We start from the raw sequence: 23808 nt of genomic DNA, 5'->3' as shown, positions 1-23808 counted from the left end.
AACATTATAAATAACTCAGGGAGAGATAGATGTAAGAGATGCACAGGGCCAGATATGGGGGAAAGGGCATGGAAGCTCTACCCTCCTAGTACTTCCAAGTGTTCACCAACCAGAAGCTCTCTGAGCTTCCTCCTGTTGGGTTTTTTTATGGAGGCTTCATTAGGTAGGTATGATTGACTGAATCACTGACTGTTGGTAATTTATTCATCCTCCAGCCTCTTCTCCCTAGAGGTTGGGGATGGGGCTGAACATATATATCAATATTTATATATTGGTTGGCAAATATATGAGTGTAATTGTTCGGTCATAAATTATAATTTTCTAACTATATATAGATCTATTTTAAAGTTTATTTATTTTGAGAGAGGAAGAGAGAAAGAGACTAGGTGAGAGGCAGAGAGAGAAGGCAAGAGAATCCGAAGCATTCTCCAGGCTGTCAGTACAGAGCCCAGATGGGGTTCGGTCTCATAAACCATGAGATTATGACCTGAGCTGAAATCAAGAGTCAGACACTTAACCAGCTGAGCCACCCAGGTGCCCCTAACTCTGTATATTTAGTAAATATTGCCAAACCGTTGGCCAAAGTGGTTGCACTTATTCATAAGTTTGGATTACTGGAAGTTAGTCCTAAAATGTATTTGTGAAACATACACACAAAGCACACATATATATGCATGTGTAAATGTGTACATATGGATATCTTCATAAACATACTTTTCATTTAAAACCTTTTTATATGGATATAAATTCATAAATTCCTTCATATGGATGAATGTTTGAGCCATTACTGTGACATATGTTTTCATGGGCTATATCATGTATGACACACTGGGTTTTTTGGTGGGATATTTGCATCTCTCTTTAAGCCCTCTGATGAACTGTATTAAAAGTCATCTGGAGAGGTACCTGGGGAGGTCAGTTGGTTAAGCGTCCAACTCTTGATCTTGGCTCAAGTCATGATCTCACGGTTGTAAGTTCAGGCTCCACGTCGGGGCTTTACGCTGATGGCACAGAGCTTGCTTGGGATTCTGTCTCTCTGCCCCTCCCCCACTTATTCTCTCTCTCCTTCCCTCTCTCTCTCTCTCCCTCCCTCTCTCTCCTCCCCCCAAAATGAATAAATTAAAAAAATTATCTGAAACAGAGCCTCTGAAAGCTGAGTCTCTCCACGTTTCTATGTGAATTAAAATAGTGTTTAAAAGATAGGCAGTCTGAGAACCTTCTGCTCACAATTGAGTAATTAAGCATAGTACATTCAGTAAAGTAATTAAGCATAATAAATTCAGCTTTCATTTAAAAATATTGGGTTGCTTATCAATCATTGTTATTCTATTGGCTCTGTCAGGAAAAGTGGACAGAGCTCTTGATCAAAGCAGTATTAAATTCTTTTAACCTGAAAAGCTTATATACAGCACTTGCTTCACTGTCAGGCTAATGGGACCAAAAGGTTAGATTAAGAGAAAAGGAAGCAGGGAAACCATCATGCTCTCAGTGTAGGTTCAATTTGAGCCTGACCAGAGGTACTGACAAGAAAGAGCTTAAGAGCCCAGACTGGGAACTAATTTTACTTTGTAATGGTATATTTAATGATGTTATTGAAGATGATCCAGAATGTTTTTTTGATGGCTTGTACAAATGTATACTGTTAATAAAAGGCTTGTTAAGGCTTTTGAGCTTTGTTGCTTCCAAAGAAAAAGTGCAGCTGCCAGAGGTCCTCATCTTTAGCACCATTGCACTATTAAGTGCTCACTAATTGAGAATAGCCAAACTTAAAATAGATTTGTAAGCCTAATATAAGCCATAAAAGGCTCAGAAGCTGAATATGGTAATTAAAATGGAAACTGTATATGTGATACAACAGAAATCATGAGTGGGACACACGGAACTGTTGTTTCCCTTAGATGATGTCTCACGCTGAAGGACAACAAAGAGACTTAATTAGGCGAATTGAATGCCTTCCTGCTTCTGGCCATCTTAGTTCCTTGGACCAGGATCTCTTAATGCTCAAAGCTACTTCCATGGCGACTATGAACTGCTTAAACGACTGCTTTCATATTCTGCAGTTACAGCACGCCTCACATCAGAAGGGCTCACTGTCTTCAGGTAAGTTGTAGATTAAAAGTAGGACTTAACATTAAGAGCCTATATGTGGAAAGATTGCATTTGTTCTCACTCCTAAAAAGTCTTAATAAAAAAATTAAAAAAAAGAAAGGAAACCAGGGAGCCTCTTGGTTTTTAATTATCACATTAATGTTAATGAAAATCTTATTGTGGCCTTTTTCAAATCTAAAATGATTATAGGCCTAATGTGTAGTATAATTGAATATCACTTTGGAGACCTCAACTCTACATGTTGAAAATTGAACTCAAAACCCATATCTCCTACATTTCTGTTAAAATTGGTGGCATCATTATTTATCCAATTGACCTTAGTAGAAATATTGGGATCATTTCTTAACTTTTGGTTTAGTCCACAGTTCATTATATCCATATTGAGATATGGATACTAAAGTCTGTCAGTCACTTATCAGTTTGAAAAAGAAGGTGTACATGTAGCATTTGAGAGCACTTATTTGTTGAAATTAATCAGCTGGGGAAAATAATGTTACTGCATGGGCGGACAAAACATGAGGTTTTCTACTAAATGAGATGAATAAACTCATCACATTTTTCTTTATTGAGATATAATTGACATAACATTGTGTAGGTTTAAAGTAGACAGCATGTTGATTTGATACATACACATATTGCAGCATGATTACCATGGAAGCCTACACCTCAATCATATTACATAATTAACACTTTTGTGGTGAAAACATTTAGGATCTTGTCACTTAGCAACTTTGAAGTATATGATACGACATTTTGACTATAATCACTATGGTGTGCATTAGATCTCCAGAATATATTCATTTTCTCGTTGCAAGTTTGTACCCTTTAACAACGTATCCCCAATTCCTCCATCTGCATCACACTGTTTTAATAGTAGTAACTTAGTTGTTTTCTGACCCAACTAACTCCCCTTGTGGAAGAAGGATAGTTTATATAGATATGGAGTCTGCCCAGGAAAAATTTACCATAGTCAGATCTTGATGTGGATATAATATGACCTCCTTTTTCAAGTGTATGGCTACCTAAATCAATATTTCAAGCTAACAAACTGTGTTTAATGTCAGTTGTGGGCATAGGTCAGGGCAGTATTATACAGGCCAGTAAGCTATGTATGTTTCCCTTAAGAAACTCCTAGTTCACTTAGGGAAGAACAGGTAAATACTTAAGTGTAATATGGAAAGTGTCACTTACGATGGGAACAAAATGCTTAGGGAGAGTATATAAATGGACCAATACTTCNATGAGGAGGGATGCTGAACATCGTTTCATGTGTCTGTTGGCCATCTGGATGTCCTCTTTGGAGAAGTGTCTGTTCATATCTTCTGCCCATAAATGGACCAATACTTCTGACAGAAAAAGGTCTGGGAAATGCCTAGAAAATAATTAGCTTAGGGGTAGAGAGAGATGGGGGTGTGTTCCAAAGAGATAAGATAACCTAAGTTGTGAGTTGTAAACAGGCACTGGGGCCATGGAAGAATTGTAAGTAGTCCAATAAAAATTTTCTTCTATAGCGAAGCAACACACATTCATTATAAAAGATTTTAGGAACTATTATACAATTGAAAAAGAAACAAATCCTGCATTATCCTATCAACTAGAAACTGTCACTGTTAATGTTAGTACATACCCCACCAGGTTTTCTCTCCCTCTTAGTTTTTGTTTTACCCTGTTGTTATTAGAAAATATATATTTTTATCTTGTACTTTCCACTTAATATTAAGTATATTTTCCAGTTTATGTTATGCTTTTGGTAAACATAATTTTTATTGACTGCATTATGTTCCTTTGAAAGGATAGATCTTTGGTTTACTTAACTGTTCTGTGTTGAACATGGGATGAGTTACTTTGAGCTATGAAATTTGGGTTAATTCTAGTGTTAGTAATAATAATGTTGTTAGGGATATGAAAGTTTATTTCCAGTTATTGTATGTAATTTTTGCAAAGCACATTAAGTAGCCCAGTGCTATATACTAGATACTTAATACTTGAATAATTAAATACTATATAATTTTTTAATTCTTAGAAATTTCATTTGTATATTTTAATGAACAGTTCTATTTTTAAATGATTGCTTCGTGATTAGTGAAGCATGTGCAATATAAATTCACATTTTTTAAAGTTTATTTATTTTGAGAGAGTGGGGAAGGGGCAGAGAGAGATGGTGAGAGAATTCCAAGCAGGCTCCATGCTGACACAGCACAGAGCCAGCTGCGGGGCTTGAACCCATGAACCATAAGAACATGACCTGGGCCAAAATCAAGAGCTGGGTGTTCAACTGACTGAGCCTTCCAGGCGCCCCTAAATTTGCATTTTTAAATTAACAAATGAAACAGACTGAACTTTACAGAAGTGTTTAAAAGTTGTTCTCCCTCATTACTATGTTTTAGAGAATGGATTTGTGGGTATGTGGTGGAATTGATTAACTAGTATTGGTATTTCTTACCATAAATGGTCATGTTTTCCAAATTAGGTCCATAAAATTTATTCTTTAGTCACTTGATAATAAAAGTATAACTGTGGAAAGAAAAACTGAATTACTTTTTCTCTCAAATTTTGAGATAACACAAGAAATTAAATCTAAGTTTAAATTATTGTTTAGTCCCATAAGGTCTTACTGTATGCTATCCCAAGGATCATTGATTTAGAGGGGTCCTGAGATCAGATGATTGGTTTGATAAAGAGTATTGTGGTTTCCAATCAGTTGAACAATCTCTTATTTTTTAGTTTTAATATATATATATTTTTTATTTAAAAGTTTTGTTAATGTTTGTTTTTGAGACAGAGAGAAAATGTGCGAGTGAGCATGAGAGGGAGAGGGGCAGAGAGAGAAAAAGACACAGAATCCTTGGCAGGCTCCAGGCTCTTAGCTGTCAGCTTAGAGCCTGACACGGGGCTTGAATCCACAAACCATGAGATCATGACCCGACCTGGAGTCGGACACTTAACTGACTCAGCCACCCAAGTGCCCATTTAATATATTGTTTTAAGTTTTATTTATTTTCAGAGAGAGGGACAGAGAAAGAGCGTGGGGAAGGGGCAGAGAGAAGGGATAGAGAGAGAATCCCAAGCAGGCTCTGCACTGTCAGCACAGAGCTCAATGTATCAGGGCTCAAACTCATGAACCATGAGATCATGACCTGAGCCGAAGTCAGATGCTTAACCAACTCAGCCACCCAGGTGCCTCTGGTTGAGCAGTCAGATCTCTTATATTTTGTGTTTGTGTGCATTTTATGTTTATAAGTAAAGACATCTAGAAATTGATATTAAGAATAAACATTTCACAGGTCCCTGGATGACTCAGTCAGGTAAGCATCAGACTCTTGATTTCAGCTCAGGTCATGATCTCTCGGTTCATGGGACAAAGCCCCGCATCAGGCTCTGTACTGAGTGAAGCCTGCTTTGGATTCTCTCCTCTCTCTGCTCCTCCCCTGCTCACACTCTATCTCTCTGTCTCTCTCTCTCAAACTAAATAAATAAACATTTTAGAAAAAGAATAAACAATTTAATGTAGGAGCAAAACGTTTTCATCTCTTTGAAATTTTGAAACTGGCCCCTTGAACTCACCCAGGGCATTCCCCCAGTCATGAGTCCTCCCCAGCGCCAAATGAGGTAACTGAGTGGCAAGGCAGGATGCTCTGGTAGCCTAGTAGGTACAGGTAATTTATTCCTGTACTGAAGTCTGGCATTTGATTATAGACCAAGTAAATTCCCTCGTGTTTGTAATTTCTGCTGTGATAGTCTGAGCATCCCTTACTGTAGGGCTCTAATAATCAAGCTTCTGTGAAACCTAGATCAGCCTCTGAAATCAAATGGAACATTTTCCATTATTGATTAGGCATAGAATCCACTTTGTTAAACTAGTTGAGGGTAATAAGAGACATTTGAGTCATTAATTGAGAAGATGACAGGTCTCTAAATGTGACCTCTGTCTTTCCCTGGGTCAGCTATTATTTATTCAGTAGGAGAGACTTTCAGTTTAAAAGTATATGGACCTTTTTTATATGGCTGAAAAAAAGAGGAATGGATATATATTTGCAATACTTATATTAGATCAAGGTGGTTATCTTGAATGGTTAGAAAATTTCTACTGAAATAAGGTTCAGTCCCAAAATGAAGAAAATGTTCCTGTTTGATGCTCCCAGGCTCCTCCTGTAATTATGACTCCCTAAATCCTAATGCAGTTAGGTATTTTTTACAGCAAGGGTAGCAAATCAACTATGAAGGGTAGGAATACATTATGATTTAAGGATTTGCCCCAGAAGAAGTTCAGTCCTATTTGGGGCTGATTCTTTTAAAAGGTATCTGATTTCAAGTTGCAAGCCTCTCTGTGGTAAAATACCCAATCATGGTGCTCATGCTAATGAGATACAAGTGGCCACTTTGCAGAGTGTCTTTCTTAACAGGTTGAATTGTTTTAGTCTTGTGGGCTCAAAACAAAATTGTTTAATAAAATCCACATCTGCTGAACTTTCCAGATTATGAGCAAGTTTCAGCGAAAGTTTTCTCTTACTTCATCAGGAACGACAATCGAGTGGTTAGAACCAAAGATACCTTTATCAAACCACTATAAAAATGGAGCTGACCAGCCTTTTGGAACGGAGCAAAGTAAACCAGTGGCAGTCCCAGAAGAACAGTGTGTTGAGGAATCTGGACCATTACTAAGGGTAAGGTAATGTGAAAATACGGTTTTGATGTAAACACTAGGAATCAATGAAAAGGTTCAGGTCTCTTTTCATTGTCAGGGCGTGCAAGTCATCCTAACACCAGAGTAACATTCTTTCAGACTTTAGACATTGTGTTTCTACTTAAAACTACATTGGCTTTAAAGAGGTCTGTTGTATAATACTTGTTCATGTGGTGTTTTGCAGGTTAAATTATGTGCCTTTTTTAGTTTGGACTCACTTTTGCTTGATAAAAAATATTTAAAAATTGCAATTTGCATTTTTTTATTTTTCTAGATAATAACTTTTATTATTATATGATATTTCTCTGTTACATTTCTTACTCCATTATCTTAACATTATTTACTAGATGCTTACTATTAAGTCTACAAGTTTAAAAGTTTACTATTAAGTCCTTTTGTTATAAGCACTTTGCCAAACCAGCTTTTTTCAAGTGTTACTCTACTTAAAATAGCACAGTCCCAGGGTTTTATAATATTTTTATAAAGCATTATTCATTCCACATTCTCAGAAGCTAAAGAATGTCTTATTCTAGTCATAGTTCCACCACTGTAGCAAATCATATTGGTCTTTTTGCCTTTTGTGTTCATATCTCTTATTTTTATGGTTATCATAATTACATAGATAGTTTTATTTTAAGCTCTTTTTACTTGATACTTCCCATAAGCATTTTTTTCTGGCCTATATAATTAAAATTTTAAAGGTTGAAGTAGGCCTTTAAATATCTAGCCTCTGTTATTTTTTGTTATTATAAATAGCACTAAATCATCTCGTCTACTTTTTTCTCTCTCCTCTTTATTTAGGTTATTTCTTTAGGTTATATTCCCAAGTAGAATTACTGAGTCAAGAATAATGAACAGCTTATGGTTATTTATATACTAGCAAATTACTTCTCAAAAGAAGAACATAACACAGAAACTCCCAAAATTGGCCACGGCCTTGGCTTAATGAAGTGGACAATGGTAGCAGTGTGGGTGGGAGAGAAGAAAAAGAAGTATGGAATGCTTTGTGACCATTTCTAGAGTCCAGCAGTTGGTCTTTATTAAGCTATCCAGTGTATAACAAGTCCAAAGTTAGAAGTTAAGAGGAGACACAAAAAATTGAAAACATAGTTCTTTCACTCAAGAGATTTATAATCTACTTGGAGTCGCAATTACATATAGACTGAAACAAGGAGAGGAGAACATGAGGCAGCATTTTCCCCCCATCTTAATTGATGTGGTTTAGGCTATCAGGATATGGACATTCAGAGAAAGAAGAGAAGTGTATTGAATAGAGTGGAGGGGAATGCTTTGGAAAGAAAGTAGAATTAGAATCAGGCTTTGAAAGAAGACAGGATTTGAAGAGAAGAGGAGTAGTAGGGGATCTTGAGATGGAGGAATAACAGGAGCAGGGATGCTAAAGTACTTATGCTTATTGTGGTGAAAGCTTACCTGATGGTTTTATTTTTTTATTAAAAAAATTTTTTTTAACATATACTTATTTTTGAGAGACAGAGAAACAGAGCATGAGCAGGGAGGGGCAGAGAGAGACAGAGACACAGAACCCAAAGCAGGCTCCAGGCTCCAGGCTCCAAGCTGTCAGCACAGAGCCCAATGCGGGGCTCCAACTCATGAACTGCGAGATCATGACTTGAGCCTAAGTCAGCCGCTTAACTGACTACGCCACCCCAGCCCCCCTGCTTGATGGTTTTAAAACCAGGTCTTATCATTGACATGTGGACCAATAATTAACCACTTAGCTTCAATTTTATCATAAGGGATATTAATGTAAGATTGTTATGAACATAAAATGAATTTAGCAGAGCACCTGGTTTGTGGAAAATGATTACAAGGTGGTTGCACTTTACAAATCCAGATGGCCTTTCTTTCATGTTGTGTTCCTGGGGAGTCGTAATTCCTGGAGCCACTGTTCCATAGAATACAGTGTGAGCTGTACCTCCAAGGAACATACAAATCATGCAGGAGAATCTAGTCTTAATGTAACAGATGATAAAATCATGAGCATGGGATGTTTAAGAAGATCGGTATATGATAACGATCTAGAATTGAAGTGTGGATAGAAGGCTATGGAAGTAGAAAGGAAGACAAATGAATAGGTAATGTGCATTTCATTTAAAAAAAATTTTTTTATGTTTTATTTATTTCTGAGAGAGAGAGAGAGAGAGAGAGAGAGAGGCAGCATGAGCAGGGGAGGGTCAGAGAGAGAGGGAGACACAGAATCCGAAACAGGCTCCACGCTCTGAGCTAGCTATCAGCACAGAGCCCAATGCGGGGCTCGAACCCACAAACATGAGATCATGACCTGAGCCGAAGTCAGACACTTAACTGATTGAGCCACCCAAGTGCCCCCGTAATGTGTATTTCAAATGAAAATCAGCTGGACTTGGGATTGACTGGATGTAGGGTTGGATAAAAAATGACTCCAAGTTTGTGAGCTAGATGACTAGATAGAATTGTGGTACCATTCACAAAGTTAAGAAAATTAGGAAGCGTCTTTTGAGAGAAAAGGTTTGGTATGGTTTATGAACATGTTGAATTTTTAAAGATTATTTTTAAGGAATCTCTATGNCTTAAACACAGACACATGTATGTTCATTGAGAGCTGGGATAGAATTGTCAGCATTAGGACCAATTAGGATCTTGGGTATAAATTTCTTTTAACTAAGCTCTACACCCAATGTGGGGCTCGAATTCACAACCTTAAGATCAAGAGTTGCATGATCTACTGACTGAGCCAGCCAGGTGTCCCTGAACATGTTGAATTTTTTGTAAAAGGAGGATATATGATTTAAACATATATAAAAAGCAGTTAGAAATAATGAAACCAAAGCTTTGGAGAGAGATCAGGACTAGAAATATAATTTACAAGTGAAAATTACAAACTATAAGTCCTTTACTCCAACATATTTATTCTTCTTAATGAGAATACAAAGCATGTTGGGGATCAGGATAGAGTCGTAAGTTAAAGATGTAACTCAGAGGTGGGCAGGAGAGCATTGCTATATTTCTAACTCTTTTGAAAGAGTGAGTAGACCAGATCTATCACCTAGTGTAAGTAGAAAAAAAGTAATAGATATTATTTTTAATAACAAAAGACACTAGACTCTACTCAAGCATACCAGAATAGACCTGCATTTTCTAAAAATTTCATACATGCCTTCTCTGAAATAACAGTGTTAATACAAGCTGGAAGCAGACACATGGTAGTGGAGATTTTGCTGTCAGGTGATGGAAGAAGTAAACCCTAGTGAGAGGCCAGAATGAAGCCCATAGTTCCTTTGTGCCCAAGTCAGAAATCAGAAGGACAAAGATGGGGTTAATATGTGTTTTGTGAAATATTGGGGTTTCCCTTTGCCATGTAATCTCCAAATATTCTGAATTCCTAGAAACCCAGTAGCTGTTGCCATGGTCTGCTACCCATTCTGGGTTTGTAGGCATTTTACACATTTTAGCACATTCATTTGAATTTTGTAATGCTTTTTCCTTAAGCTTTTCTTTTATTTTTTTATGTTTATTTATTTATTTGGAGAGAGCGAGGGCACTGTCAGTACTGAGCCCAACGTGGGGCTCCATTTTGTGAACTTTGAAATACAACCTGAGCCGAAATCAAGAGTCAGACACTCAACTGACTGAGCCGCCCTGGTTCCCCTAAGCTTTTCTTTAAGAAAGACATGATGACCTCTAAGAAGAGACATTTCAAAAAGAAAAGAGAGCCTCCAAATTCTGCCATTCACACCAAGATTTAGACTCAATTAATAGAATGCCCCTTTTTTCCTTCTATTCAAATGAAGATGACTATTTTTTTAAAAACAACAAAAACTATACTCTTTTAAATAGATTTTCTACCAGGTTATCTTTTATTTCTTTAACGTTATTTTCATTAGAGGAAGTTCCAAAACACCAAGTCAACTTTGTATAATACAGTAATGTTAAGGTTATATTTGCATTATTATTCTGGGTCCTAGGTTCTGACCCTAAGTGTGATGGTACCTCTTCAGAGGGTTAGAGGACATTATTTAATCAAGACCTAATAGAGATTTTCTTAATATTTCCCAAATTATTAATTATATTTGGTATCCATATGTAGAGACGTGGATGATCAACTTTTCCCCATTACATAGTGAATAAACAGTCACAAGTGTACTTAAACTTTATTGGACTATATTTTGCAACTGATTTAGGGTAGACAACAGGAAGTACTTCCTGACAGACTTACTAGCCCTTGTAACGGGGAATTTAGAAAGCCTTTGGGATCTCTCCTTGAGTTTGTAAAAGCAGAAGCAATTCTGAAATATACAAACAATAGTTGTCTGTGTGGTCTTAACACGAGGAAATGAACTAGACTTTTAATTGAATTATGAGAATTTGAGCTGATAGTAGATTTCCTTGGTATGTAATTCTTTTTTTTTTTTTTTAATGTTTTATTTATTTCTAGGAGAGAGAGAGAGAGAGAGAGAGACAGCGTGAGCAGGGGAGGGTCAGAGAGAGAGGGAGTCACAGACTGAAACAGGCTCCGAGCAGTCAGCACAGAGCCCGACGCGGGGCTCGAACCCAAGAACCGCGAGATCATGACCTAAGCGAAGGTCGGACGCTCAACCGACTAAGCCACCCAGGCGCCCCTAGATTTCCTTGATAAAAAGGAAGAGGAAAAAGAAAAACAAAGGCGAAAGAAAGACCAGAAACCTATTATTCTTTAATTTTATTGTTGCATTTTAGATTTTGTTTTTAATAATTTTTAACATCTGAGAACATAAGTTCTTGATTTTATGCCTGATTAAGTTTGGTTTTTGCCTAGCTACCAAGAACAGATGGACTTCTTATTTAATAAGATTTGATTATATGAAGAGAAAAATCAAAGGCTGAAACATTATGAAAATCTTATTCTTTCTAAAATCTTCATAATTTAAAATCTACTATAACATCAAAGCTCTCTTGCACAAAGGTACTAAAAGGAGGTACCACTGAGAGAAATGGGATACCGCCCCTCCCCACATAAACACGAGAAGTGAACATGATAAGATTCTATAGAATTTTGGAATTTGGAACTATTACTTATTGTTTAAGCAGAAATAAATTCAATTTCTCTTAAATGATTATCTGAAACTAAGACCCTATTGAAATGAAAGTAAACCTTTTCAGTTTTTCAAGAGGTTGTTTGATTGATTGATTGAAGAGTTGTGCAGAAAACTTCTTGTCGCATTAAGACTGCAGGAACAACTATAAGGTTTCTATACCTGCACTTAGGATTCTCTTCAGCCCCCCACGTTTGTTCCTGACAGTTCCAAGAATGAGTGAATATGAAAAGATACATTATAGTAATCAGACTTGACATGTAGAGTCACTTTTCTTTTCTTTTCTTTAAATTTTTTTGTTTATTTTATTTTGAGAGAGAGACAGAGAGTGAGTGGGGGAGGGGCAGAGAGAGAGGGAGACACAGAATCTGAAGCAGGATCCAGGCTCTGAGCTGTCAGCCCAGAGCCTGACATGAGGCTCGAACCCACGGGCTATTGAGATCATGACCTGATCTGAAGTCGGATGCTTAACCGACTGAGCCACCCAGGCACCCCATACAGTCACTTTTCAACATTACCTGTATAATTTTAGCTTTAAAGAAGCTAATATTTTATTTATTTTAGATGAGACATTCTTCACTCTTTTTGAAAAACCCCATGCTTATAAAATATATGTATTTCATATATTATTTTTGTGGCAAAACCACAGTATGTTCTATGTAAATGATAATGGGTTCATTGAATGAAATCTATTCCATGGCTAGGTGATGAAGGTATATTTTTAGAAAGACTTTTGCTCCTTCTCAGATTCATTTAGGCCAAATATAAATATTTTCAAATCTGATGTATACTTTTATTCTTTTTTTTTTTTTTACTGTGAATTCTGTCCTTTGATTCGTATTCCTATCTGTTGCAAAGCTTGCTGTTAAATCTGATTTCTCTGTTGAAAAGACAGAAAACACAAAAGTCTTATTGTACAAAAAAAACAGTGACAGAAAAGAGACTTTATTCTTCATGGATATTAATAAGCACTTATAACATTAGACTTTTATTTTGTTTTACCTCAAGGAGCCTGAAGAAATAAATGCAGATGACGAGGTAGAGGATACATGTGACAACAAGGAGGATGACCTGGGAGCTGTGGAAGAGCAACGTAGTGTTATCCTACATCTCTTGTCACAGCTTAAGCTGGGCATGGACTTGACCAGAGTAAGTAATGAGATAAACTGGCTGTGGAGATCAGTAGGTCAGGATTATACCTGTAATCGTTAATGTTGTCAGGGCTTTTTATTTTTTATGAATTTGTTTTTTAGTCTCTCTTTTTTTTCCTTAAGATTTTATTTTTTAAGTAGGTTCTCCACCTGACGTGGGGCTTGAACTTACAGTCCCGAGATGTATGGACTGGGCTAGCCAGGTGCCCTGGTTTCTTAGTCTCTTGATGAAAATTTCTTATTTCATAAAAAAATATGACTTACCTTGTGCAGCAAGAAGTCATATGGCAAGTAAACACCTATTATCTTATTTCTGTACAAAAAAGAGGTCCATTGGTATATAGAACTGGAAAATTGAAAGAAAAGGATGTAATCACAGAAAATCATGAAAGGCTTTGACACTTCTATACTCTTCCCATGTTGGATAGTACATTCGGGGTGTTATCTATGATAAAGATCAGCAAACATTTTTTTTGTAACGGGTCAGATAATAAATATTTTCGTCTATGTGGACACAGGTCTCCTTTGGATAATAAGAATTTTCGGGTATGTGGACACAGCTCTGCCTTTATAGTATGAAAGCAGCCATAGATAATATATTGGACTGGGCATAGCTGTGTTGCAACAAAACTTTATTTATAAAAACAGAGGCCAGATTTTCCCCCAAGGCCATATTTTGCAGTCCTCTGGTCTGTAGCCTTGCTTACTTTATTATTTTTTTTTTATTTTTTTTTTTTTCTAGGAGAGAGAGAGAGAGAGAGAGACAGCGTGAGCAGGGGAGGGTCAGAGAGAGAAGGAGATACAGACTCTGAAATAGGCTCCAGGCTCTGAGCTGGTAGTCAGCACAGAGCCCGACGCGGGGCTCGAACCCACGAACCGCGAGATCATGACCTAAGCGAAAGTCGGACGCTTAACCGACTAAGCCACCCAGGCGCCCCTAGCCTTGCTTACTTTAAAAGTGTGGTCTGAATTAACTGATGTGGGAATTATTTGACAATGTACTCATATATCAAATCATCACAATGTACACTTTAAATATCTTAACAATTTTGTCAATTATACCTTAGTAAAACTGGAAAAAAAAACATTGCTGCCTGAAGACCAGTAACGTCACCGTTGCCTGAGAACTTTTAGAAATACAGAATCTCAGCCCCCAACCCCAAACTTAGAGGACCAGATCTACATTTTAGTAAGATCCCCATGTGGTTCATATATACATTAAAGTATGAGAAACACTAATCTATAGATTTTAATTTTGGTCCAGGCTTTTCCAGTTCCAGTTTATCTAATTAGTGTGTCTTAATTTGTTTTAGCAATCAATCTATGATGTTAATTTAAAAAGCAAATTAGGGCACCTGAGTGACTTAGTTGGTTAAGTGTCCGGCTTTGGCTTGGGTCTGGTCTCGCAGGTCATGGTTTTATGAACCACGGGTTCGTGGGTTTGAGCCCAGCATGGGGCTCGTTGCTATCAGCCTATCCCCACAGAGCCTGCTTCAGATCCTCTGTCCCCATCTCTCTGCCCCTCCCCTGCTTACACTCTCTCTCTCTCAAAAAAGAAATAAAACATTAAAAAAAACTTTTATAAAAAGCAAATGAGAGGGGCACCTGGGAGGCTCAGTCAGCCAAGCATCCCACTCTTGATTTCAACTCAGGTTGTGATCCAAGTGTCGTGGGATTGAACCCCACCTTGGGCTCCATGCTGAGCATGGAGATTACTTAAGATTCTCTCCCTCTCTCTCCTTCCACCCCTCCTTTGTGCTCTCATGTGCATGCACACTCTCTCTAAAAAAATAAAATAAAAAGCAAGTTAGATTCAAAACCCATATATGTCAAATATTACTACTACGGGATTATGTATTTTGAATTATTACTAACACTACTTTGCATTAGTATGGGATTTCAGGATTGACTTTAGGAGGTATATTTCAAATTAGGGATTTTTATGCCATTGATGGTAGTGAAAGTATAGATTAAAAGTAATCCAGGGGCGCCTGGGTGGCTCAGTAGGTTGAACATCCAACTTTGGCTTAGGTCATGATCTTGCAGTTCATGGGTTCAAGCCCCGCATCTGGCTTACTGCTGCCAGCCCAGAGCCTGCTTCATATTCTCCATCTCCTTCTCTCTCTCTGCTCTCCCACTCCCCCACTGTGTCACTCTCTCAAAAATAATAAATAAACACTTTTAAAAATCTTCTTAAAAAAAGGTAACCTAAATAAGGGGCATCTTGGTGGCTCAGTTGGTTGAGTATCCAACTCTTGATTTGGCTCAGGTCGTGATCTCAGGGTCCTGGGATTGAGCCCCACATTGGGCTCCACATTGGACATGCATCCTGCTTAAGGTTTTCTCTCTTTCTCTCTTCCTCTGCTCCTCTCCCCTGCTTGTGCCACTTTCTCTAAAAACAAATGGGCATCTGGGTGGCTCATTCAGTTAAGCCACTGATTCTTGATTTTGGCTCAGGTCCAGATCTCACATTTTGTGGGCTCAAGATCTCACATTTTGTGGGTTCAAGCCCCTCATCAAGCTCTGTGCTGTCACAGTGCGAAGCCTGCTTAGGATTCTCTCTCCCTCTCTCTGCCCCTCCCATGCATGCTCTCTCTCAAACAAAAAAAAAAACCTTTAAAAAATTAAAAACAAAGACAAACAAAAGAAGTAACTTAAAATCTAAGTTAAATAGTAAGCATTTTGCCTTTAGCATTTGCTTTGAAGCATCTCAGAATCAAAACATTTTTTTCTTTACTTAGACTTACAGTGATTACAGAAAAGGTTAAAAAGAAGTGGATTGAATTAAAAACCTACTAAGAAGCAGACATTTTAGGAATTACGAAAAAAACTCATTAACCTTCCCACTTTCATCTAACCTTAATATTTCATCTGGGTATCGTTTCTATTCTGACAGTGCAGAGCCTGCTTGGGATTCTCTGTCTTTCCCCACCTCTGCCTCTCCCCTGCTTGTGTTCTCTGTTTTTGCACATAGATTTCACTCATTCGTCACTATTTTAGCATTCCTGTAAACCCTCGGATCCAGAGGTACCTGATGCTGTCAGTTCCACTTCCTGAGCCCTCTTTGGAATCTATAAACCCCTGCATGAGAGTCAGCTTTCTAGTTAACAACTCCCAAAATGTTGTTGTTCTGTCTGCTTTTCTGGTATCTGGGCTTGTCTTTATGTGAAATATATTTAATACAATTTTAATAGATTTCAGTAGAAAGTGAAATTAAGATGTATGTGTTCATCAACCATGAAATGAACCTGAAACATTGGTGTCTTTTGTATTACTTGTATTATCTGCATAACCATCTTTTTAAATGATACAGTAGTTCATCAGGTGAAAGTTCCATATTTAAGTTCTCTAGAACCACAGTTAAAAGCATAGCTTTTAATTTTGTTTTTGCATTTCTTTTTCTTGATTCATATTGTTTCCTAAGGCTAAATTTCTAGAAGAATAATTACTAAGCTAAATGGATATGAACATCTTTGAGTTCTTAAAAAATATTGCAGCATTGCTTTCTCAATTTGTTGAACTGGTTTCTAATGCCTCTCCAGTTCTTCTCTAAGGAAAACTAGTCTTCCTTGTAGTTACCTGGCTTTAGGTATCAAAAGTTACCTTCTTTTTTCGTGGGGTTTTGTTTTGTTTGTTTGTGTGTTTTTTTGATGAAAAATTGTATACTTAGATTTAGCCACCTAGACACAGTTTAGATGATCCCAATTTTGTTGGCAACATCCATACTCAGGAGCCAGTTGAACATAATGCCTTCTTATCTCTCTAGGGCCTGATCAAAACATTGACTGTGGCCACCTCAGTGTCTTAGAGCTTCCTCATTGCCTTTTGATCTGGTGCTTGTTGGCCTTGACATCCACAGTGGATAAAAGTGTGTCATTGCCTTCTATTTTATTCATTACTGACTGGGTAGTTAGGGGGAATTTGATGACGACATAGTGGTCAAGCTTGTTTCTCCTGGGGGTACTCTTTTGAAGATACTTGTGTTGCCTCCGGAGATACAGTGTCTTGGTCCATCAGAAGGTAGGTGAAATGGAGATCTTTTTTGTGTGTGACTGTGAACACCTTTCAGCATTGCTTTCTTGGCCTTCAAAGCCTTTGCTTTGGCCCCTGCTTTGGGAGGTACAGAAGGCTTCCTTCTTTACTTTTGATGCCATCTTTGTGAAAGGCAAAGGTTCCCTTCTTCAGGGGTGCCTGGCTGGCCCAGTTGGTAGAGCATGGGACTCTTCCATCCCTAGGTTGTGAGTTCAAGCCCCACATTGGGTGTGAAGCCTACTTAAAATTTTTTTAAAATTCCCTTCTTAAAATTAACTATAAGTTAGAATTTATGCTTGGGTCAGTGATCTCTTTAGTCTGTTTATTTTCAAGGAATGGCGTTTATTGGCTCTTTTCATATCTCATATCTTAATCAGTCAGCCACAATTTATTTTGAAAGGAAAAAAGGAAAAACATGGGTAGCATTTACTTTTGAGTTTTACCACCATTTCCCTAATGCTACTTTTATCCAGTCTAGGAGTTTAAGAATATTTTTAAAAATTTCTTCTACCTGGCCCTCTTGGTATNTCTGAGCTGGCAGTCAGCACAGAGCCCGACGCGGGGCTCGAACCCACGAACCGCGAGATCATGACCTAAGCGAAAGTCGGACGCTTAACCGACTAAGCCACCCAGGCGCCCCTTTCATTTCCTTTTAAGCGTGCTTACTTTTTAAAATTTTTTAAGATTTTATTTATTTTTTAACTAATCTCTTCACCCAACATGGGATTCGAACTCACAGCCCCAAGATCAAGAGTCTCACACTCTTAAAACTAAGCCAGCCAGGTGCCCCAAGTATCCTTATTTTTTAATGAGAGCAAATATTTTTGTGACTTTGTTTTTAATATTCATCTAGAATGAAGTGTTTTCAGAAAGGTAAGAATAGTTATCTACATATAGATAAACACGTGGATTAAAATTTTTCTTTGGTTGATTATTTTGTTGTTGTTATTTTAGGTGGTGCTTCCTACATTTATCCTAGAGAAGCGTTCCTTGCTGGAAATGTATGCAGACTTTATGTCTCATCCAGACCTATTTATAGCCATTACTAATGGAGCCACAGCTGAGGATAGAATGATTCGTTTTGTTGAATACTACCTTACCTCATTTCATGAAGGCCGGAAAGGAGCCATTGCTAAGAAGCCGTACAATCCTATCATTGGAGAAACATTTCACTGTTCTTGGAGGATGCCAAAAAGCGAGGTTGCATCCACTACTATCAGCAGCTCTTCTACCCAGGCAGTCACAAATCATGCTTCTCTGTCAGAAGAGGCTTTGAGCCAGGCGGGATCAGACTGTTACACAGTCAGATTTGTTGCTGAGCAGGTTTCCCATCATCCTCCAGTCTCAGGATTTTATGCAGAATGTGCAGAGAGGAAGATGTGTGTAAATGCACATGTCTGGACTAAGAGCAAATTCTTAGGCATGTCAATAGGTGTGACGATGGTTGGAGAAGGTAAGTAGAAAAACTGTCCTCCAATTTTTAATATCAAACTGCAATCTTAAATTTGGGGAAGCTAGATAAATATTATGAATCCGAAATGTTATGTGTACTACTTCCAGTTTTTAGTGTGTTCCAGAGTGGTGGGAGGGCTCATATTAAGGACAAATATAAATTATCTTCTTAAGATTTTTCCCTGATTTTAAATATAAAATATTTTTATTGTAGAATATTTGGAAAACTGAGAAAAAAATAAAGCATCTCTAAACCCTCCATCCAGAGAGGGATTAATTTAGCTAGCATTTTGTATTTTTTTAAATTGTGTATATGTTCATAATTTTATTTCTTTTTTATAAAAATTGGGATTTGTTCTCTCTGTATAGTTTTGTGTCCTGCTTTTTTTTAATACTAAATATTCATTTTTCCATGTCATTGATAATCTTTAAAACATGTTTTAATGACTGTATAATATCCTATGAAATGAGATATTTACCATCTTATATTTAACCATTTCCTCTATTTGGGCATTAAAGGTGTTTCCATACTTTCATTATTATAAAAAGCACTCAAGAAATTACCTTCTAGGTAAATCTTTGTCTACATCTTTTATATGTCCTAAGGAGGTATTCATAAATTATTTAAAAATACATCGCCAGACTTCAATTCCACTTCATCAAAGGTTATAAAAAAAATAATTTAAGGTAATACCCAAAAATCAACATCATCAAAAAACCTCCACAGAAATCATTGCAGAGTTAATGAGAATATAATGGCGGAAAAAAAGCCCTACCATTAAAAACATTTTTTTTTACATTTATTTATTTTTGAGAGAGTGAGACAAAGCATGAGTGGGGGAGGGACAGAGAAAGAAGGAGAAACAGAATCTGAAGCAGACTCCAAGCTCTGAGCAAGCATTCAGCACAGAGCCTGACTCGGGGCCTGAACCCATGAACCATGAGATCATGACCCGAACCGAAGTTGAACACTTAACCCGACTGAGCCACCCAGGCATAACCCCCGCTTTTTTACATTTCTACCATTTTAATGTTAAAGGAAAACTCTTATGCATAGAATAATTTGTTCAGAATGTAAACTTGCAATGTAAACATGGTATAATTAAGCCTGTGATGCTAACATTTTGGTACTTTGTTATTGCAGCTGTGAGGGAAATACTTTATCGATACCTTTTCAGTTTTCCCCATTTTTAAGATCTGTTGTGAGGAGTCTTAGCAATTTCCAAATGTTTTAAGTTAATCAAAACTTTTATAACATTAGAAAATACTCATGTTTTGTTAATTAAAAGGCTTGCCACCTCCAGTTATAAACTTTGTCACATTAGCTCTCTAAGATCTTCATGAATCAATTTATTTTACTTTATAGATGAAAAAAAGTCTAGAGGTGATGAGACATATTCAAGGTCATAAAAGTTAAGGCCTAACCAGGTTTAGAACTTCATCCTTTAACGTACTCTCCCTGAGGACAGTTAGTTCTTACCAGTTCATTTGACAGAAAGAATCTGCAGTGATAGCCTCTCCAAGAAAGGAAATACTTCAGGAAATAAGGAAAAGCATTAATCTTAATCTTGCACTAATCATGAGAGTAGTACCAAACAGGTAATTTTTATTATTTAAGTATTATTTATTATTTAAAACAATTTTAATTCTTATTTAATTTTTATTTATTATTAATCCATATATTTATGGATTACCTTTCAGAAATTAAATTTCTATCAGTAATCTAATTAGAAAGTAAATGAAATCAGGGAATGGGATGCAACAATTCATTTTGCTCCAAATAACGACTATGTTTTGTATTTATTTGTTGGGGGAAATTCTACTTACTGATTTACTAAGTGAGGTTTTAGAATTCTGTTATCTTAACTAGTTTATTATCATATATATTCAAAATCGTACATTTCTTCAGATTTTAAATTCTATAGTGTGTGATACTAATGCTAAATATATCCTTAGGAATCAGATCATAAAGCCAGGTTGTATGATGACATTTTTAGAAAAGTAATAAAGACAACTTTTCAAATTAAAATGAATCAGCAGTTATTATTAAACTCAAGGATGTTGTCTATATGTCTTCTGACAGCTCCCATTATATATAAATGTATTAAAGCCAGAACCATNCGAACCGCGAGATCATGACCCAAGCGAAAGTCGGACGCTTAACCGACTAAGCCACCCAGGCGCCCCAGAAATGGCTTGATAATTCTTGATTTATTGTTGCCCTTTGTGAAGACTATAAAGGTAATTCAAGAAAACAGTTGGTGTTACTTTATGTAAAGTAGACTGCTTTAGAATCTCAGTTTGTCTATTTGCTTATCTTAAAAATTAACTATATTAAAATATTTATTATAACTCTTGACCTTATTTGTGAACATCAAGAACTGAGTAGTTAATGGACTTTGATTAAGAGAGAGATACCATTAGGGGCACCTGGGTGTTTCAGTTGGTTAAGCATCTGACTCTTGATTTCAGCTCATGTCATGATCTCATGGTTCATGAGTTCAAGCCCTGCATCAGGCTTTGTGCTGACAGGACAGAGCCTGCTTGGGATTCTCCCTCTCCCTCTCTTTCTCGCTCTCAAAGTAAATAAATAAACTTAGAGATAGAGAGAGAGATACCATTAGAGTTCAGACTCTACATGTTAAGTATTTAGTCTGATGGTGACCCAGGTAATGAGCTTGAGTTAGTATAAATTGATTATTCATTAATGTAATTTTTCTTCTTATATATATTATTAAAAATTTGTTAATGTTTATTTTTGAGAGAGAGAGACAGTGTGAGCAGGGGAGGGGCAGAGAGAGAGAGAGAGGGAGGGAGACAGAATCTGAAGCAGGCTCTCGGCTCTGAGTTGTTAGCACAGACNATATATATATATATATAAAAAAACATTCTTAGGGGTGCCTGAGTGGCCCAGTCAGTTAAGCATCTGACTTCAGCTCAGCTCATGGTCTCACGGTTTGTGAGTTCGAGCCCCTCGTCGGACTCTGTGCCAACAGCCTGGAGTCAGTCTGGAGCCTGCTTCAGATTCTGTGTGTGTGTGTCTCTCTCTCTGCCCCTCCCCTGCTCATGCTCTGTCTCTGTCTCTCAAAAATGAATAAACGTTAAAAAAATTTTTTTAATAAATAAAGTGAAAATAAATTAATTAATTTAAAAACCATCCTTAGTATAGCATCACTTAATATAAAACTAGCCCCATTAGAATAGTATTTGTTTGAAAACTTTACTTCTATTTCTTATAGCCTTACACCAAATACTTCAGGATTTGTCAGAGTTATTATGATGGCCATAGTTCTTATGATAGAATTAGTTTTTTTCTTCCTAATATACATAGACTAAAGAATGCTTTTTTTTTTTAATTAAACTGAGACTAAGTTCTATGACTACAGCATTAGACATTATTTATTACTAAACTGAACAAGTTATTAGTACTAATGATCAGACCATAACATGATGCAGTATAACATATTCTTAAAATCTGACTTAATAGTCTAATAGAGGGAAATCTTGGTCTATTTCCACTGCAGCATTTTCTGGTTCTGTGAACCCCAAAGCGATAGCAACATTGTAATGAAAGTAACCTTGATTAACTATTACCAGGAATATTACCAAATACAATTGTAAGTGAAGTTAGTTTAATGCAAAGTTAAATGAACATTAACAAAAATAGAGTTTATTTACTAGATTCAAGAAAATAAGAATGGACCAGAAGAATGGTTTTATAACTCTTTTTTTTTTTTTTTTTTTTTAAAGATGTTAACCACCTTCATGTTTTCACCTTCAGGTATTCTCAGTCTGTTGGAGCATGGAGAAGAGTATACATTTTCTCTACCTTGTGCATATGCCCGGTCAATTTTAACTGTTCCTTGGGTAGAACTTGGTGGTAAAGTCAGTGTCAACTGTGCAAAAACTGGGTATTCAGCCAGCATCACTTTTCATACTAAGCCATTTTATGGTGGCAAACTGCACCGGTAAGAACATTTTAATGATACCTAGCTCTAACTCTATGAGTTTGATCTTATATTATAACTCCTTATTCTTTTTCTGCTTTGTTTAATGTTAATGGAGTTGGAGTTTTATTTATTTTTTCAAGGCATTCTGGACATCCTGATCTAGTCTTTAAAATAGTGACAAATCTATCTATTCATATAAACATTTCCTGGTTAAGTAACTAAGGAGAAGTAGATTACAATTACTAACAAATGAACTTGGCAATCTTTGGCCCAGTTTCTGCCTTTAAAGGGGTTTAGACTAGACCCGGCCCCAGTGAAGACAGCTATTTGTACAAATTAGCATGAAAATGTATCTAATCATATGAAATAGTTCAAGAAGGACAGTGATGGAAGCTAGTGTTTTTAGGTACTAATACTGTGAATAGTGGCTTTGTTCTAAGTCCACACAGGAAATGTCCAGTTCTTATACTCCCTTCTCACCTTCTCTCAGTCTCTTCAGCACTGGTCCAGATCATCCAAACTACATGAAGACAATTGATCCAATAGAATCCTCAAAAGGATACTGACTCTTTTCCTTAAGCCCTTGATATCTATTCTTTTTTTTAAATGTTTATTTATTTTTGAAGGAGAGATAGACAGAGCATGAGTGAGGGAAGAGCAGAGAGAGAGGAAGATACAGAATCCGAAGCGAGCTCCAGGCTCTGAGCTGTCATCAAAGACTCGGACACGAGGCTCGAACTCATGAGCCACAGGTTTGGACACTTAACCAACCGAGCAACCCAGGCAACCCTCCCTTGATATCTGTTGTAACTGTCCCTAATGTAGGGTTAGTTTTCTCTGTCTATAAACTCTTGATTGAAAAATACCTTGTTGATGATTTTCACAAAGTGAAAATTTGAGTACTTTGATCTAGACCTGGAACATTACCGGCTTCCTAGAGATCTTTCTCATGCCCTCTTACAGGTACACACACACCTTCTTCCTAGGGTAGCCACTTTCCTGACTTCTACACCATTGATTAGTTTTGCCTGTTTTTGAACTCTATATAATGATGAAATTATACACTATGTGTTCTTTTGTATTTGACTTTTTCCTGAACATTATGCTTTTAAGATCCATCCATGTGTAGCATAGTTCATTCTCCTCACCGAGGATTGTATTACATTACATGACTGTCACGATTCACTTATTCGTTCTAACTTGGAGCCGTTACAAATGATGTGGCTAGAACATTGTTTAGTGAATGTATGTATGAATTTCTGTTGGATAGATACCTGAAGGGGAATTACTGAGTCTTAGGGGATGGAAGTTGAATTGGAGTAGGTGCTGCCAAACAGTTTTCTTCAGTGGTTATTACC

At 36.9% G+C, this 23808-nt stretch overlaps 1 protein-coding gene across 3 annotated transcripts in view; it reads left to right on the top strand.

Annotated features, from left to right (window-relative positions):
* The window catches only part of OSBPL11 (oxysterol binding protein like 11), an 82554-nt gene that overhangs the window by 36556 nt on the left and 22190 nt on the right, over positions 1-23808 (top strand). For 2 of the 3 annotated variants that reach the window (XM_077767638.1, XM_077767639.1), the window contains exons 6-10: positions 1899-2100; positions 6628-6773; positions 12874-13014; positions 18003-18501; positions 22282-22468. In XM_077767638.1, coding sequence (XP_077623764.1) covers positions 1899-2100; positions 6628-6773; positions 12874-13014; positions 18003-18501; positions 22282-22468 — 1175 coding nt within the window. Of the gene's footprint in view, positions 1-1898; positions 2101-6627; positions 6774-12873; positions 13015-18002; positions 18502-22281; positions 22469-23076; positions 23236-23808 lie in introns of those variants that run through there. The other variant, XM_077767640.1, reaches the window with a different exon arrangement.

This window comes from Crocuta crocuta, unplaced genomic scaffold, assembly GCF_008692635.1.
Source record: "Crocuta crocuta isolate KB4526 unplaced genomic scaffold, BGI_CrCroc_1.0 scaffold45, whole genome shotgun sequence".
Classification (NCBI taxonomy): Eukaryota; Metazoa; Chordata; class Mammalia; order Carnivora; family Hyaenidae; genus Crocuta; species Crocuta crocuta.
Note: the sequence above shows the minus strand (reverse complement) of the source record. Positions and strands in the feature narration are given on the sequence as shown.